This window comes from Ictidomys tridecemlineatus, chromosome 7 (genome assembly GCF_052094955.1).
Source record: "Ictidomys tridecemlineatus isolate mIctTri1 chromosome 7, mIctTri1.hap1, whole genome shotgun sequence".
NCBI classification, from domain to species: domain Eukaryota; kingdom Metazoa; phylum Chordata; class Mammalia; order Rodentia; family Sciuridae; genus Ictidomys; species Ictidomys tridecemlineatus.
Window position 1 is genome coordinate 169,163,914 of NC_135483.1, and position 18,904 is coordinate 169,182,817.

The following is an 18,904-nucleotide window of genomic DNA, read 5'->3' on the forward strand; positions in this document are numbered from 1 at the left end:
ATATATGATGGTAGTTTATAGATTCCATTGCCTAGTGATGTCATAGCCATCTCAGCTTGTGTAAGTACTTTCCATCACATCCTCAGGACAAAATCACCTGACTTGGTGATAATTTCTCAGAACATGTCCCATCGTTAAATGATACTTTACTGTATTTGTATAGCAAAACTGGTCTTCATTGCTTTGTCTCCCTTAGATAAAAACCAGAGAAGCTTTCTAGTTTTTCCTCTTAAAATGTTCACAAATTTATAGTCAGAACAGTTTACCTTTAATTTATGCGTTAACTCACTGGAACTTTTTTGGCCAAAATTAACCAACTCCCAAAGAGGCCAGGAAATATGAAGGACTGTGAAATGTTATGGGATCTAATAGGCATTTTGGAAGACAAAGATGAAAGCTGATCATTTTCATTTAGTGCCAAGTGCTATCATTTCAATGGCAAAAAGACAGACATTTTGAATCAAATACTGGAATTTGTTCCTTAGATGATAATATAATAGGTTAGTTAAAAAGGGCTAAACTGTAGTAGGTTTATTAAATTAAGCAATAAAGTTTCATGTGTTTGAACAACCTATTGTGAAAATCTTCACAGCTAACTTCATTTACAATGAATTTAAATGAAGGAATTATTTCTTTAAAAGTTCAATGTGGGTTCCCTCTGTTTTGTTAGGGGTTGAAAATGTCACGGCAGTGGATCTGGCTATGATCAGACCCCTTAATCCTGTTTTAATTATAGGGTTTTTGCTACTTCTGATTTCATAGTTATTCATGACTGACATTCAGGCATTCATAGTAATTTTTTAAATATGCAATTTTACATAAGAGTCCCCTCAAAGTGACCTTAAGATGAGAGTTTCTAGACATAATTACAGAGAGGAAGGAACTATTGGCCCAGAATGAGCCGATGGCTTCCAGGAATATCTCATTTTCAAATTTTCCAGTTAAATGCTGTGGCAGTTTCCCATTTCCGCAAGCTTGAGAAGAATGCAGAGGGACGCCTACAAAGATTGTCACGTGTATAGCAGGTGTCTGTTCCCACTACTGTATATTGGAAAACACGGAGACCAGATATGTTTAACCATGTCTAGAGAATAGTTGGCTCATGGCTAGAAGTGATTTGTCAAAGAGAATACAAATTATTTGTTGAGCATAATAATTTTTGTTAGGGTCCAAAAACTGACCGGCAGTGGGTTCTACTTCCCCAAATGCAGGTTTAGAGCATGAGATTTGAAAAGGGAGATTGAATTCAATGTACCCATTATAAATCACATTTCTCTAACTTTAAAGTTAGAGGTTTTTTTTTTTTTAATTTTGTTTTGTTTTGGTTTGTTTGTTTTGTTTTTGGGCTCTGTGTCCTATTGGCAATCTTTACCAATCGCATTGAGTCCATGGTAAATGAAATGTTTTAAATTAACTAGGTGAAATGTTTCCCTGAAATTTTAACATATTTCTCCACTAAGCTCTATTTCCTCATCTGTAGGATGAAGATGTTGAGACCACAGTATCTCTAAGGTATCTTTTGATACCTTATATTCCCTAAGCCTAAGGTCTAACTTCTATAATATATTTTAATAAATAATATATTGTAATAATATATGATTTAAAATATTCTGCTGAATTTCCAAATGCTATGGACCATTTCGCTGTGTATGACTCTGCCTTGCAACATGGTTCGTTCAGTCGACCATCACCAAACATCATCTTTGAGAGCTCATTGCCCTACTTGGTGACATGGCAGTGGCCCCCATGCATAAAAGCAAGCAGCCTTTGCTGAGAGCAGGATTACCTTCATTAGAAACCCACACCCTGTCCTGTTGTTGCATGTGTTTGGTCACTGAGAGGGGGAACTGCCAATCTGCTTTCTTTTCCTCACTCTTTTCATGTTCACTCTCCCAACAGAAAGGAGAACCAGACTGCTATGCCCTCTCCCTGGAGTCCAGCGAGCAACTCACCTTTGAGATCCCCCTGAATGACTCTGGCTCTGCTGGCCTGGGGGTGAGCTTGAAAGGAAACAAATCCCGAGAGACTGGAACAGACCTGGGGATTTTTATCAAATCCATTATCCACGGAGGCGCTGCTTTTAAGGTGAGCAGATGATATTTGCAGGCTCGGGAGAAGGTCCTTGCAGGTGTGGCTGGTGTGCTGGGGTCAGGATGGAGAAGCTATGTGCTGGGCTGAGACTATTGCACCTTTCCTGATAGCTTCAGGAGACATATGTGTGAAGGGATCTAGGGCAATATCAGGCTGTTTCCTACCTTAGATGGTTATTTTTATTTCCCAGAGATAGTTCTAAAAGCCCATCATGATTACATTTTTTTCACATCCTATTTATTACTCCATTAGGATGCCTCTGAATTTGTAACCTGTCAGAGTTGAGCCTAAAAATACACAACCAGAAAAAAACAAAACTAAAAACAAGTTGATGAAAAGGCAACAAATGAGAAAATCGTGCTTGCAGGAATGAAAGCTCAGTGGAGCCTGAGAATGAGGGTAGTGTAAATTAAAGGTCATTTATCACAGGTTTACACCCAAAGATAACTGTGGTACTCAGAATGCATGTTTGCTTTTGAACATTTGGATAAGTTTATACATTTCCAGAGAAATGGAAGCTAAAGTCACATTGCCCACCCCAGTAGGAGTTTAGGACCCATTGGGGTGAGCAATGTGTCTTTAGCTATCAATGTAGTGTAGCAGCTAAGTAGATTGCCTGCATTCAACATCAGCCCACCAGCTCCCTACCTCTGCAAAAACATGTACAAGGAACTTGGCCGGCTATCTCCCATTTTTCTCTTCTGTAGAATGGGAATAATAAGCAAAGCCCACTTCATAGGGTTCTAAGGATTAAACTATTAACATGAACAATGTGATGAGAGTAGCAAAGCAATTGTAGGGAGGAAGTCCATGTTCAAGCCACTAGCTTCTGTCACCATCAGCTCGTACCCGGCAATGAGGTTCTTGAGTTTGAATACTGCCTTTTTATTTTGAATATAGACCAATTATTCCTCCTCAAAATGCCTCAGTTTCATCATTTGTGAAGTGAGTAAAACTTGTTGTGCCAGTGCTATTGAGACTAATGGAGAAAATACACGCAAAAGTACGTGCTGAGCATAGTACCCAACAGAGGATTCCAATAAATGTTAAACATTTAAAAAATGATCTCAGTATTGATAATGTATGCCTATTTTCATACAAAAGCCAAGAAGACCTAGTTAGACTCCAGGGGAACACCCTGGTCTTAGGATTCTGGCTTGGTTAAAGAATTCATCTTCCGGGGCTGGGATTGTGGCTCAGTGGTAGAGTGCTCACCTAGCACCGGGAGACCCGGGTTCGATCCTCAGCACCACATAAAAATAAAAGCATTGTGTTAAAAAAAAAAGAAAAAGAATTCATCTTCCTACATTTACCCTTCCACTTTTGTTTCAATCTAGATACTTAGGAAATAAGGATTGCATTGTGAATAGACAACTCTTCAGTTTGCTCCTATGTCAGTTAGCTTTTGTCATATAATACATAATCACAAAAATTCATTAATTTCAATAATTTTTTATTTCTTCCATGGCTCTGCAGGGCAGCTGCTGCTGGTGGTGGCTCTGAATCGTTTTGTTTTCTTTCTCACACTGTAGGTTTTCAGGTCTGAGTATGCTCCACAGATTTCATTTACTCCTTGGATCAACAGGCTAGCTTAGGTGTCCAAGGGCCAGCAGAAGTTGGGGGAAGCGAATGCCTAGACTCTGAATCAGCATACCCTCACTCCACACCAGACAATTGGCCAAAACAAGTTATAAGGCTGAATCCACAGTGGTGTGGTAGAGAAATATCCTCTGGCCACATTGAAACTATGGCAGAAGTATGGGAACAGAAACAGATGATGAATCAAGGCCCATCGGCCAATCTATAATACTCCAAATATAGCTCAGAGTGCATGCACAACTAGGAATAGAAGGAGATGATAGTAAGAGTAACAATGACAACAGCTATTAAAACTTATTATACTTAGTGCTTAGTATATGCTGGGTGGCACCGAGGTAAGCGTTTTAGATGGATTCTCTAATTTCATTCTTTGTGTTCACATTTTATTATCAGCATCATTCCATTTTATCAAAGAGGAAATTGTACATAGCAGGACAGAGGTTATTGCCTTTACTGCAATCAGGTAGCCAGGAATTGCTAAACTAAAATTGGGCTCGAGAGCCTTTGCTATGCCACTGCACAAAGATGGCTCTTCAATACCAAGCAGGCATGCTCTATGACAGCAGAGACTGTCCCCCTGGCATAGTCTTCTCTTGCTTACCCCTCTTAGCCAAGCCTCCTAAACATGGGCTAAGCTTAAGTCATGTTTGTGGATACTGCTTGATGTTATTCTTCTTACTCCTAATGACAGTGCTATTTAGGGAATTTATTCCCAGTAAAATTGAAACTGAGATGATGTTTTGGAAATTAAAAGCAAACATCTTTGCTTTTTTATGAGCAATAACTTAAGCTCCAGCAGATATTGGCGGATGGTTTAATACGTATATCCATGTTTGTGTAAGTGAGTGTCTCCTTACCTAAGCAGTTTCTAACAGTCTTGTTTCTTGTGTAGAAAGAGTTCACTTTCCATTTATGTAAATTTCTTTCCTGACACTGGTCTGCTGAGTCAGACGATCACACCATTAAAAACCACTGGACAGCATATTTATAGCTATCTTAAACAGTATGAGGCATCAATCATGAATCTAGCCTTGTTGTGAGTGTTTAGTATCCTCTTGTCTTGTTTACCTTTTGCAGTGTAAAGAATATAGAGGCCTGAGTGAGCTCACAAGAAATCTGATTAACAGGGAAAAAAAAAAATTGTTTTCTCTTCTTCTGCTGCTATTCCAATAATCTACCGTTACTCTTCAGAAAATTGCCACCTGTTCTATGATTCTGGATTATGTCTTACAAAAATTGTTTTGAGACTTTGTTCCTGTCCCTCTTGAGGAGATACAAAGGTAACAAACTGCAGTGTCCTTGGGGCAAAGCATTGGAAACATCCACCTTAGCATCTGGCCCTAGGTATTTCCCTGAAATCAACAAAATAATCTTTCTACCAAAGCACAGGCTTTTTCTCTTGGCCCTTCATATCACTAATTGGTTCTCAAGGTGTTTTTCCCTTAAGGGAAGGTGGATTGTTGAAAACTAAACTACTTTGAAAAGTATGACCAAATTCTTCCTGTGGATTCTGTGCGCTCTATTCTCCTGGGGCTTCCATTGGTGTAAACAAAGACAGGCTACCTACCAGATGTAAAACCCTTGGATGACTGAGAGTCTAATTGAGGGCTTCTTTTCTTTCCTCCACTTACCTCTCAGTCTCCTGCTTTCCATCATTTCACCTCATATTCAAGTTATTTCTAATAGGGATGTAAATCTCCATTTGCAATTAAGAGCACCCATCTACTCTAGGATACTCTCCTGAAACTGGGTCCCTGATTCATTCTAAAGGCAAATTTCAGTAATTTAACTCTATCCTCAATTATGTAATCTTCTCTTAAAATGTCACTTTTAGTTTGCATATTAAGAAATATTGCCCAGAAATGCTCCCTTGCATGTGGCAGGCAGTTGCAGGCTGATTTGGTTTCTGGAGGTCTTTGTACAGCCCTTAGAAGTGCCACTGTTAGCTGTGCTTCTTCATGTATAAACTGGCATTCTTTTAAAATGGCTGCTGGTAGGCCTCCACAGTGGCCATGTTAGTCTTCCTGTTCCATTTTATTTTCTGCCTTTCTTCCTGGACTTTAGCCCCTCAAGTATAGTCTAATTGATTCTAGAGATAAAAGTGTACTAGTTTAAGTATGTGTATTGACTTCTCCACAGCTGAGAACTATGAGATGAAATTTTGATATCCTTGAGGATGATTTTCTAAAATTTCATTTTTGTGTTTAGGATTTCAAGTGAAATGTGGTATCAATGCTGTTAGATAAAAATAAGTATTGTCTTTGTTGCACTTTGAAAAAACATACCTCGAGAAAATATTCTCCCTCACCAGATCCACATAAAAACTCACTTTTTATTTTCTCCGGGGTAGCACAAGTAAAGTGTCAGTGGTCACTAGATATTTTCATACTCATTTACTAAACACATTGAATTCTGAGAGCAGTGGCTTTCCTTTGCTTTAATAAAAATAAACTATATTAATTTTTTTAGCAAAAATAGGGTTTTATATTGATTGCTTATACCCACTTAAACTGCTTATTTTCCTACCTGAATCACCTTTTTAAAAAGTTTATAACCAGAATAGTGATATTTGGAAAGACTTAGGAAAGATATATTAACATGCTACAGTAAAAATAAAAATTCCATGGAGTCTGTTGTACTTTTTCAGAATGACCTTTTCATTGACTACAGTGACTGTGGGAGTGGAATGTGTCCTATTGGAACCTTGATATAATCAGATAAAAATTTAAATTTAAAGGTAGTTTTTGCTAAGAAAAAAAATGCCATGTATCATGTAGATAAGACTCTTAAATAGAATGAACATAAGAATATCTGTTATTCTGTAGAAAATTAATTAGCCAGTTTTTGCTTAATAAATACTACTTGATGATGATGAAATTAAATGAAAGAAAAATGCCTGACATAGCTAATTGCAAATGTATGCACTCAGAATATGAAATAGACATAATTTAAGTAATTTGATTCTTGTGTGCTTAGGAAATTTGGGATGCTCTTTCTGAAAGATGCAGAATTTCATAGTCTACACTATTTAGTCATGGGTAAAAGAATTTTAACTAATGCAAGTCAATCCTAATATGTGTAAAGGACCAAACTGATCTGGGGGGCAGAGACCATGCACAGCCATTGAATATACAAGAACATGTTGCTTAATCCTGAATCTTATGTCTTTTTGTAATATGGAACACTTAACAGCCTCCAGCCCTCTTAACAGGAGTCTGGTCAGAGTTCCCTGTGTGAGTAATTTCCACCTCCATCTCTGCCAGTATCTATAAATCATGTGGTGTATCTATAATTAATGAATCCAAGGGAAGATAAAAGGGACAGCTTTTTAAGGAACACTAATGTTAAATGATTTCTTCAACTCTCCATTTTTCTTAAAATTGATAATATTTTCTACTGGTGAAGGAACTCTGAGGCTCCTTACTGGTAGTCAGTGTCTTTTAAGCTTTTGCTCTGACAAAAAGACCAGTCTGGGGGTGTAAAAACCTCCATTGCAAATCCTTAACGGTAAGAAGCTCACCACTAACATTGCAGCCCTAACCACAAAGATGTCATACGTTTTTTGAACAGCTAAAGGCAGGAACTTTGCCTGAAAAATAAATTCATAAATTAATAATAACTAAATAGCAATTAAGGTTTTTTTTCCTTTAGAAAAAGAAAATTACTAACTTCAATATAAAAAAAATACATTTTAACCAATTTTGTTTGTCTAAAAGCCAAATAGGTTGACATATTAATTCATATAGCTAGGTTTATCATTTATTAATTTTGCACAGTCGGAGCTACTTTATAAAAATACAACATTAATTCTAAAATCTCACAATACCAGCATCCATCCTTGTTTTACTTGCTTATCTTTATCACTTACGCATTTTTATTTTTTACATGAAAATGCAAATAAGCAATACATTTAGATTGTGCTAAATAACATTTTGGAAACTCTACATCATTTTGATATGTATTTTGAACTCCATGATTGTCTATTGGGATTGAAAAACATAAGAATTCATGGTCATAATGAAAAGGATATTATCATCTAAACTTGATATACCAAGATGATGATGCTTTGGATCCAAATAGTATTTTTTTGCTATTGTGTGAATCTCCCCCATCCCCTTGAAGCCCATGTGTTAGAGGTTTGGATCCCAGGAGATGAGGTGGAGAAATAAAACCTTTAACAGGTTAGATTTAGTAGGGGGGCTTCAGGTCATTGAGAACAAGTCCTAAAGGGGACTGTGGGACCCTGGACTCTTCCTAGTTCTCTCTCTTGCATCTGGGCCACGACATGGATCAGCTTTGCTCTACTAAATGCTCCTCCAGTGCTGCCTCACCACAGGCCTTAAAAACAACAGGACTCATTGACCATGAGCCAAAATACACCTTTCCTCTTTACAAGTTGATTATCTCAGATATTTTTTATAGTGGTGGAAAACTGACTAACACACTTTCCCTTCATCAGGTATATTCATTTTTAAATTATTAGTATTTATACTGTACATGGTGAGTTAATCCTGTGGTCAGAGTTTTGTTCTAGCTTTTTTTTTTTTCCCAGTCCTGGTTCAGACTATTGTTCTAGTGATTAATTTTTAGTTTTCATAAAACAGGAGCATGGTGTATAAATATAACAAACAAGAAGAAAATCTTTTTCAAATCTACCTCCAATAAAACATTAATCTCTAAAATATATAAAGAACTCAAAAAAGTTAACATCAAAAAATCAAATAGCCCAATCAATAAATGGCCTAAGGAACTGAACAGACGCTTCACAGAAGAAGAAATATAGTCATCAACAAATACATGAAAAAGTGTTCAACATCTCTAGCAATTAGAGAAATGCAAATCAAAACTACTCTAAGATTTCATCTCATTCCAGTCAGAATGGCAATCAAGAATATAGGCAACAATAAAAGTTGGCAAGAATGTGGGGGAAAAGGTACACTCATACATTGCTGGTGGGGCTGCAAATTGGTGCAACCACTATGGAAAGCAGTATGGAGATTTCCTCAGAAAATTGGGAAAGGAACCACCATTTGACCTAGCTATTCCACTCCTTGGTTCATACCCAAAGGACTTAAAATCAGCATACTATAGTGACTCAGCCACATCAATGTTTATAGCAGCTCAATTCACAATAGCTAGACTATGGAACCAACCTAGGATAAAGAAAATGCGGTATATATACTCAATGGAATATTACTCAGCTTTAAAGAAGACTGAAATGATGGCATTTTCTAGTAAATGATTGAGGTTGGAGAATATCATCTAAGTGAAATAAGCCAATCCCACAAACCAAAGGCCAAATGTTTTCTCTAATATGCAGATACTAATTCACAATAAGGCGGGGGGTGGGTGGGTAAGGGGCACTAGGAAAGAATAGCATTACATTAGATTAGGTAGAGGGATGTGAAAGAAGGAAAGGAGTGGGGATGTGGGGATAGGAAAAATAATAGAATGAAGCAGACATTATTACTGTATGTATATATGTGACTGCATGACCAATATGATTCTGCAACATGTACACTCAGAAAAATGAGAAATTATATCCCACCTGTGTATGATATATCAAAGTGCATAAATGCATTCTACTGTCAGTATAACTAATTAAAACAAATTTTAAAATTAAAAAAAAATAAGTAGTAAATAAGATAATTTGAATATATTGAAGAGACCTCTGCGATTCTCATCTGATTAGGTTCTCCTTCAGAATATTTCTGATTTCTATATAACACATATGCCTTAGTAAGGTTTTTTTTTTTCAATCTGTTTTTCTAGGCCAAAGTAAACTGAGAGCAGAAAATCAGAAAGGAGATAAGAAAGGATCAAGAGGAAACTGAAATTACAGGAAACAGAAAAAATATACAAGCCTAGAATGCTATTACTGCGTCAGAGGCCTGTGAATGTTTCTGATGTTTCAAAATCAGGGCTCCTTAAACTTTCTTGCTGAGAAAATTATAAAATTCCTTGTGGCTATAGTAAAGTCTATAAGTTGCAATCTGCTTATTTATGCCATGTATTTTTCCAAAAGGAGTTTTTAGTGAGAAGGATCAGACGATACTTTGAAAGCATTGTATCAAAATGGTTTTGATTATGTATGTCCTAATGCTATTAAAAAAAAAAAAAACCTTCAGTAACCTTTCAAAAAAAAAAGTTTCATAGGCCACAGATGATATGCTGCTGGGACTTTGTGGGTTTGCTCCATAGAAATGGAGTGAGGCTCTTAAAATGATAACAGAATTAAATAAGTAGATTTAAATTTTCACAATAGCTGAATACTTGGAGATAGAGGCAGTACATGGAAAGCAATCAGGCTTCGCTTGCAGAATTATAAAGCTTCTATGAATATGTGCTCAGATATTCAAGAAACCTGGGTTCATGGATCCCTCATAGTCCTGGTTTGCAAATCAAATAACTTGTTCATTGTAGATGAAACTTACACCAGGTCCAAAATGCCTGACTGAAAGACTTTTCAAGTGCCTCAATTTAGCAAGCACTTCTTGAACATCTAGAACAAGTTCGGCAATATGTAGTGGTCTAGAGACAGAAAACCTAAAACTACTCATTCAATAATCTAGGAAGCCAGTAGCATAATGAATTAAATGCATAAGCAACTTGAATATGATAAGGGCTATGATAGACAAGTGTGTGAAGGATCATGGGTATTGAGATGAGGAGGCATCATTTTCTGCTGGAAAGACAAGTGTGAAGGTAAGCCAGCCTCTGAGCCTAGCTGGAAGGATATGGAGACACTCAGCAGGTACTTGGGAATGTAAAGGATGCTCTGAACAGAAGGAAAAGCTCAGGCCAAGTCACATGCACCAGAATGCAGTGCTATTCTTGGAAAACAGACCTCTTTGCTTGGGCAGAGTGGCCCTCTTCATGAAGGCCAAAATCATGTTAAAGCAGATGATGTGAAACATGTGCTAAGGTAGGCAGCTGCTGTAAAATGAGACTGTACATGCTCTAGTGCTGCCAACTTCCTTCTATTCTCCTGTTTTGAAAACTGTTATTTAAAAAATTCTAATTCATTCTTGTTTTTTCATTACTATTGTTTTTAAGTGGAATTAGATCATTAAAATCTGTAATGTAATGTGTTTTTGTAGGTGGGTTTGGTTTTGTCTTGTTCTTTCAAAAAATACTATAAGCAGATGTTGGTGTGAAGTGATTTTAGGGCTTTGAGAAGGACTTGTACAGGACGTCCATCCGCCTAAGTCAGATGCCACCTTCCTAGGCGTCCTACCTTACTCCAGGAAACATTGGCTCTACAGTCTGAAGTCTGACTTTGGGCTTGGGCTCTGGGTGTTGATAACATCCCAGGAGCCCTTACTCAGGGCTCTATTAGAAACAGGCAGAGGCAGGAGCCAACATCTGTTCATGATTAATCCTCTCAACACCCTGGACTGATGTGGACTGTGCTTGGGCCATAGCCAGCTAGGCCTGGGAAACCCAGACCTCTCCCTCATGTGTCTCTCAAATTCTGCAGAGGCCAGCTCTTTGCCTTCGCTTTCTTACTCTCCCCTATTTATTCATTAGAACTTCAGAGGTAGAGGGTCTTACAAAAGTATTGGCCTCGAGACGTGGATTGGGCCACACAGTGTCATCAGTAATCATGGTAGAGGTGGTCCTCGGGCACCACTGAATACCAGAGGCTGAATTACAAGGTTGTGGGACCGTTGGATGTTGATGGTGTGCTTCAGAGGGCACATGAAACATCCTACAACCTATATGAGGGCGCCTCATTTCAGAGAATTATCTGGCCCAAATGTGCAATTGTGGAGAAACCCTGTTGTAAATATTTGCTTTTAAGAGATGAGGATCTGTAGCTTTTATTAAATTCTCAAAGGGATCTAAGAACATATAAAGATTAAGAATCGCTTACAAAGTGGTTGAAAATTTGGACTCCAGAGTAACCCACACTAATCTGGTCACAGAAACAGGACGTAGAACAATTCATTTAACCTCTCTATGTCTCAATTTCTTCTTTTAGAAAGTGGGGCCACAGACTAAAATGTGCAGGGTTGGTGTAAGGGTTAAATTGCCTTGTGCATCTAAAGTGTTTAGCATAATTACTATGTAACATAATACATGCTTAACTTGATTATTTTTTAAAATTTTTATGGGGGGGAGGTTAAAACAGTTTTATTTTAGATCACTTGGTATAAAGAAATGTGCTCTGGTTACAAGACATATAATTTGTGTTCTGCATTTAGACCTGACACTGCCAAAAATATGACTTATGTTATCACTTCTTCTTTTCCCCCCCTTTGGTTCTTTTCAGTTATATGTGACAGTAGAATCCATTCTGACATAATTACAAAAGCACGGAATACATCTTGTTATAATTCAGTCCCCAGGACCTCACCTTCCCCTTCCCTCTCCTACCTCCTGCTGCCTTTCCCCTACTAATCCTTCTGCCATTTACTCATAGATTTTTTTAAAAGTAATTTCTTGTGGATGTACATGATGGTGAGATTTAATGTGATATATTCATACATGTACATAGGAAAATTAGGTCAGATTCATTCCACGGTCTTTCCTTTTCCTATCCGTCTCCCTTCCCTGCATTCCCCTTTGTCTACTCTGCTAAACTTCTATTCTCCACCCTCCCCCCCCATGGGGGTTAGCTTCCACATATCAGAGAAAACATTCAACCTTTGATTATTTGGGATTGTTTTATTGTACTCAGCATGATAGTCCCCAGATCCATCCATTTACTTAACAAATGTCATAAAGTGATTCTTCTTTATGACAGAGTAATACTCTATTGTGTATATATCCACATTTTCTTTATCCATTCATCTATTGAAAGATACCTGGGTTGGTCCCATTGCTTAGCTATTGTGAATTGAGCTGCTATAAACATTGATGTGGCTGTGTCACTGTAGTATACTGATTTTAAATCCTTTGCCTATATTCAGAGGAGTGGGACAACTAAGTCAAATGGTTATTCCAGTTTTATCAAGGAATCTCCATACTTCTCTCCACAGGTTGCACCAATTTGCAGTCCCATCAGCAATATGAGTATATCCTTTTTTCCACATCCTTGCCAACATTTATTTTTTTTTTGAATAGGAAAAGAAGAGCTAAAACCATCTCTGTTTGCTAGTGTCATGCCCTTAACTTTATAGACGAAGAGAGCCAGCCATGCCAGGACCCTTTTATAAATCACATAATTTATCTGAGCCTATGTCTTTATATCTCTTAAATAATGGAGAGCACTATTTATATCACATGATCATTGGAAGAAGTGAGTGGGCAAAACATTCAAAATATTTACACAAGGACTGACCTATATCAGGTGTTCAACACAAAGGAGATGTGGTACTCAAGCTTCTGGTCTTCAAAGGCTTGCTGCTTCTTCCTGTGATATATCCAGTTACGGCTGATGATGGGATTTGACGCTATCTCAGTACATGAAGAAGACCTAAACCTCATATGTTTTTATTTTCCCTGGATTATCTTGCTTAAGTGACTTTTGCTTTCTTCTCCTTTCTCTCTTTAACATTTTTTTGTTCTCTTTGAGAATTTCCTTTACTTATTTCAGGAGGATGGATAGAGTTAGTTATAAAGTGGGCCCAAGGTGGGAAGCATGACTGAGGACTTAGCCTAAGGTGGGAAAGAGATTTTTTTCCCCTTTAACATATTCAAGCATGGCCCAGATTGCAATGCAATAACTATCCTAGAACTACTAAGTAGCATCCTTGTGTAGTTGAATTCATTTATATGAAGTCAGTTGAGAGTTTATATTCTCATTTCTAAGTATTTTCTTGAACATAATATTAATAGAAAAATACATAAAAGGCTAACTTTCTTGGTCAAAATTATTTTAAATAAAAAAGACATGCAATTGTTAGGTATATTTGATGAGTCTGAGTAGTGAGTTATTCATTGCATCAGCTTCACTTTAGATGTAGTATGCATGTGTCATGTACAGCTTAGTAAGTAGACAGCTATGTCCCCTCCTCTAGCTTGCTTCCTTGCCTGCCATCCCCTGCACTGTTTCCTGTATCCACATCTCAGTGTGTGTCTCTTCCAGGAGACATGAATAGAGAATTGTCTTTGCTACTTTTGAAAGTCTTCTTGAAGTATCACCCCTTTGGTGACTAGTCATTGTCATCTGTGTAGAAGACAATGGTTTAGGGAATGGAGAACACCGTAGAGTTCAGGACTTGAACTCTTCCATTCCAACTTTAAACCTCAACTAGCTGAGTTAAGTCCTAATGTATATGGTGGTGGCTTCTCTTAAGCAGTGTTAGATAAATGGCTTCTCATTCTCTCTGGCCATTGTATTATTCATCTGTAAACATAAGAGGTATGATGAGATGACCTCCAAGGACCTTTCCGGTGCTAAACTCTGTGATTCTATACTAAATGTTAAGACAGCTTCCTGGCGTCCGCACTAATGAAATTACCCATCATTTATCTTATAAAGAAAAAGCATACACCAATAGCAACAGGACAGTCAAGACTGGGAATGAGAGAGTGTAGATTTTTATCATGCCCACAACTCTCGAGTGATACTTGTGATGAATGTGAATGTCTTTAAAAAAAAAAAAATCCAGCTGCCCTGGGGTGAACTGACCTGTCTTTTTGTTTGGGGCTTGGTTATGGTACATACATCTTACTTGAATATAGTTTTGCATGCTTAAGACTTAGAATGTGTTTAAAAATAATCAGTTCACTTAATAACTGATAAAGAGATTTTACAAAAACTGTTTTCACATCTCTCGTCTGTTTCTTCACTCTGACCTTGACTCGTACTTCAGAGAGAAATTGCCAGGTGGGTTCTGGTTCAGATTTCGTTCCCTCCATCCCTTTTAATCCTCATCTTTCTTCTTCTTATCAAGGCTCTTGAGGTGTTCTGTCAAGACCACACCTCCATAAAGCTCAGCGCTAGATTCTCATTTCCTATTCATAGCACTAGGATCTTGATCCAATTCTTCTGCTTCCTCTCCTCTTTAAAATCCACACATCAATTTCCAGCCACCCTACAAGATTTGTAGTGACCAGCTTTAGCCTTGTAGTCCTCCTTCCATCCTACGATGAATAGAATAAATTCTCTAGCTGTGCCTCCACTTTACCAGACTAAGCTATTAAGGATGCTTTGGTTTTGCCCCATTTCATGGAGCAAATCTTATTCTTTGAGTGACTCGCTCAAAATTGGATAACAGAAAAGAGATTTCTTTCTTGTTTAGCTTTTCCTGTAAATCTCATTTCCAGACTTGCTCCAAATGAGGGTAAAGGTTAAGTGAAGTGGGAAAACAAGAGGGAGGGAGGAAGGGAGGGAGGACATTAAGCTCTGTTGAGGCAGTCCACTTCAACAGCTTGCATATCTGATTTTACACCCTTCTCTGTTGATCCCTTTGGTGGGTGTGGACTCTTGTAGGTGGTCCCCATAACTTTGCATGGCCAGTGCCCCATCTAGCAGGTGGCATTTGCAGTGACTCTCTGCAGGGACTTTAGTTTTCTGGAACAACAGTTCTCACCCTCTGTCTCTTTCTTCTCTGCTGTCAGCAGAGCAACTCCCTCTGGCCATCTGCTACTGCTTTGGTCCAAGTTGATCAACCTGCCCACAGGATTTCTCTCCCAAGGCTATATGGTTTGTTTCTATTATTCATGGTAATGTCTGTTTTTCTCATTTCTCAGGGAAGTTTTTCCTTTGCATTTCATTTTGCTAATTTGAGCATGGATCCCAGATACTTTTCACCACCACCAAAAAAAAAAAAAAAAAGTTTTCTTTTTCCTAGTCTGCTATTGCAAAACTACAGCCTAGAGAAAGTAACAGGGAGCTACAACAGAAAGACTACAGTACCAAAGTTTTTGGAACCTAAAATTGGTCAATTTTGTGTGCCTTGCTTTTGTGATCTGGGGCAAGTTACACTGCTTTTCTGCTTCTGTAAAATAATTATAAAAACATGAATTATCTTAACTTCTTGGACTCTGAAAATCACAAGAGGTAGTTTATGAAAAAGTTCTCAAAAAAGGTAAATTGTGGAACTATGATTCCTGTCATATTATTAGTAGCAACTGCATGATAATTGCCTAATTCTATCTGTACTTCATGAAAGAACTTTCTGCCTGAGAGCAAAATAGGTATATGGCATGTCCCTATCTGAATTTTGACATTGTAAGCATCTTTTCTCCCAGGCTGCCAGGCAGGGAAATACACATGTCCCATGAGTTGTCTTCTAGGCAAAGCAGTTTTTTAGCTACTACTATATACTTCTGCTCATGAGAGGCATTTGATTGAAGATGATTAGGGCCTTAAAGTGATGGAGCCCAGAGTTTAGGCTACCTGTCCACAGGCCGAGGTTCTTTGTGCCTTTGGTAAAAAATGTTCCTTCCAGGAGATGCTGGCTAAAGGTGCTCTTCAGGCGGTGTCCCTGGAGAATGCTTAATGATTTCTTTTGTCAAACTCTTTTTGCTAGAAAATATGAACTTAGGCCTTTGGCCTTCACACTGCATAACACAGTGTTCTTGTTCAGATTAGCAGACAAGCAACTTTGTTCTTGTGTTAGAAAAAATTACATGAAGGTTTTTTTTTAAATACTATTCAATAGAGGAAGCAATGATATCAGGGAGACATGCCACTACTTTAAAAAATGCAGCATTTAAGCATGATGGCTCACCCTGCCTGGAATGTAAACCCTGGTTTCAAGGGATATGACTACTTCTGTTTGTCTCTAAACCCCCTTCTCTTGAGTCAGCAACATTGTCCCTGCCAGAGCCAATGGCAGACTCAGGCTGGATTAGTATGCTTGCCAAAGACTTAGGTAAGAGGCATTATATTAAGGTCTAAATATTGCAGCTCAAGCCTCTGAGGTTTCTAAAAATTCTTTCACACAATTCATTATTGTTAGTGTTTGTGACTGTCTGATAAGCTCCAGAACATTTTTCTACCATGGAAAATAAATTATTCCTAATAGCTGGAATTCCCACCTCCCTCGTTTATGTACTTAAACCTTTCTCCCAAATCAGCGACATGTCATCACCAAACTTTTCTCTGTTATATACCATTTTTCTTTCCTCTGTGTTAGGATGGTCGCCTACGAATGAATGACCAACTGATTGCAGTCAATGGGGAGTCTCTTCTGGGAAAGTCCAACCATGAAGCTATGGAAACACTTAGACGATCCATGTCCATGGAGGGAAACATACGAGGGATGATCCAGTTGGTGATTCTTAGGAGGCCAGAGAGACCAATGGAGGTGATGCAAATCTTGATTTTCCTTGTAAATTGCCTAATGGCTACCAGAATATGCAAATTTCCATTAACAGTGTGGTAGCTGGACTCATGGTGACACTGCCTGGGAAAATATACCCTAAAAGGGCTCCAATGTGGGGAACAGGTGGTTGTATGTTTTAAGTATAAGGTATAAAAAGGTGCATATAAAGTAAGTTCTTTATCAACTATAACAGGTCCATCTTTTTTAGGGTTTTTTTTTTCACTTAGAAATTACTAGAGTTACAGACTTATTTTTATATACTTTTTGGTTGATATGCTAGCAATATCTATCCCTTCCTGATCAGACTTGTACAATGTTTTAAGGGAAGATCATTATAATACAATTGATTTTCTATATTCTCCCCCATAAACTACATATAGATAATTAGACTTACTAATTTAAAATTTGATCTTTTAAGTAAGCTGCTTACTTCAAGTTGTTTAAAAAAAAGATTGAAGGCGTATTTCTGAGATTTTTTTTAATCATGATTTCTTTGTGAATTTTTTAAGTATCAGAAATATTTCACTAGCAAATAAATGTAAGGATAAAATATTCCTAGAATTGTAATGCATTCCACTGTCATATATAAATTAAAAAATTCCTAAGGCATTATTTTCTCTTACATAGAAGAATAATTATTAAATGTTCCTAATAATTATTTTAGGAAAAAATTAATAGTAGTAGATGTTAAAAATCAGCATATCCTAGATAATCTTATCAGGATACTCTCAAAGACCAGAATATGTTTACGAAATACAGTTAAATGCAAAGTCATATAGAATACTATTAAGAGCACCAACATAAAATGCTAGTCTTAATAATAAATTTCACTTAAAATTTTAAAAATGAGCAGGACTGTCAAAGTAAACTAGTAGATGACGATGGGGCTCCTGAAGGTTTAAAGCTTGAGCTGTAAAGTTTAGCATTTGGGGGTTAAAATCCTAGGTTTGCCTTTCCTGGTTTTGTGACTAGATTCATTTATACTTAAGTGCTCAGTGTTTGTAGATGACAGATATTGTTATCTGTTTTATCCATTAATGGATCTTTATTTCCCAGTGCATAATAGATACAGAATAAATATTGTTGAATGAATAAAAAAAATTGCAACTGAGATCTTCTTCATCTGAGAAAGTAGGCCTTGAGTAGTAAAATTATAAAGTATATCTTCTTTTGTTACATTATCAGCTATTGGAAAGGAGTAATTGTACCTTTTACATGCTTCTGTATATAACCTTGTAGATGTTAAATAAATGTAAATTGGCCAATTACTGGAGACTATATATAATGAAGGAGCTCATTTTCCACATTTGCGTCTGCTTAAGTGACAGAGTCTTCCATGAATATTTAATGGGCTTTACTTAATGTACACAGTTAGAAGGTCCTTATGTACTGTTTCCTACCATGAGAGAAGTGGCTCCATCTGGTTTCACTGGGTTCTTCCTCTAGAGCCCTATGAATCCATGGAACCCATTTGTTGGAGACAGGTGTGAAGGATGGCTTAGGGGGGCCTAAGTCATCCCTTCTGTGTATCTGCATATTAGCACTCCCTAAGGATTTATTTTAATAGAAACCTCACTAACAGAAAAGTCCGTAAGATGTAGCACGAAAGTATTATGCTCATGTAGACAGCAAAAGCTAAAAAAGAAAAGAATGTGACCTTAAAAGACTTAGCCAGGCCCCCACATCTCCTCTTTCGGAATTTCATGTCTCTTTCTGAAATATATGTGAATGCTACAGCATAGGTGTCATACATTTTGGCTCATGGAGTTGGGACTCCTTACTATTTGCATTCTCCTTTACAGCAGGTATTTTCATCTTAATTTCCACAGTCTGCAGTGGATTGACATTATTCCATCAGAAGAAAGTATTAACTTTCAGTTCATTGCCCATCCTCAGAAGTGTCTTGCTAATATCGTTCACCAGGGAATCGATCGGGAATAAGAACTGGGGCAAAAAGCAATTTTTATGAGGACATTTAAACAAGATCCATT

The 18,904-nt window shown here is 37.4% G+C and overlaps 1 protein-coding gene across 2 annotated transcripts in view; it reads left to right on the plus strand.

Annotated features, from left to right (window-relative positions):
* Positions 1–18,904, plus strand: part of Pard3b (par-3 family cell polarity regulator beta) — a 978,588-nt gene that overhangs the window by 556,635 nt on the left and 403,049 nt on the right. For both annotated transcript variants that reach the window (XM_040294778.2, XM_005335090.5), the window contains exons 11-12: positions 1,900–2,085; positions 16,725–16,895. In XM_040294778.2, coding sequence (XP_040150712.2) covers positions 1,900–2,085; positions 16,725–16,895 — 357 coding nt within the window. The remainder of the gene's footprint in view (positions 1–1,899; positions 2,086–16,724; positions 16,896–18,904) is intronic.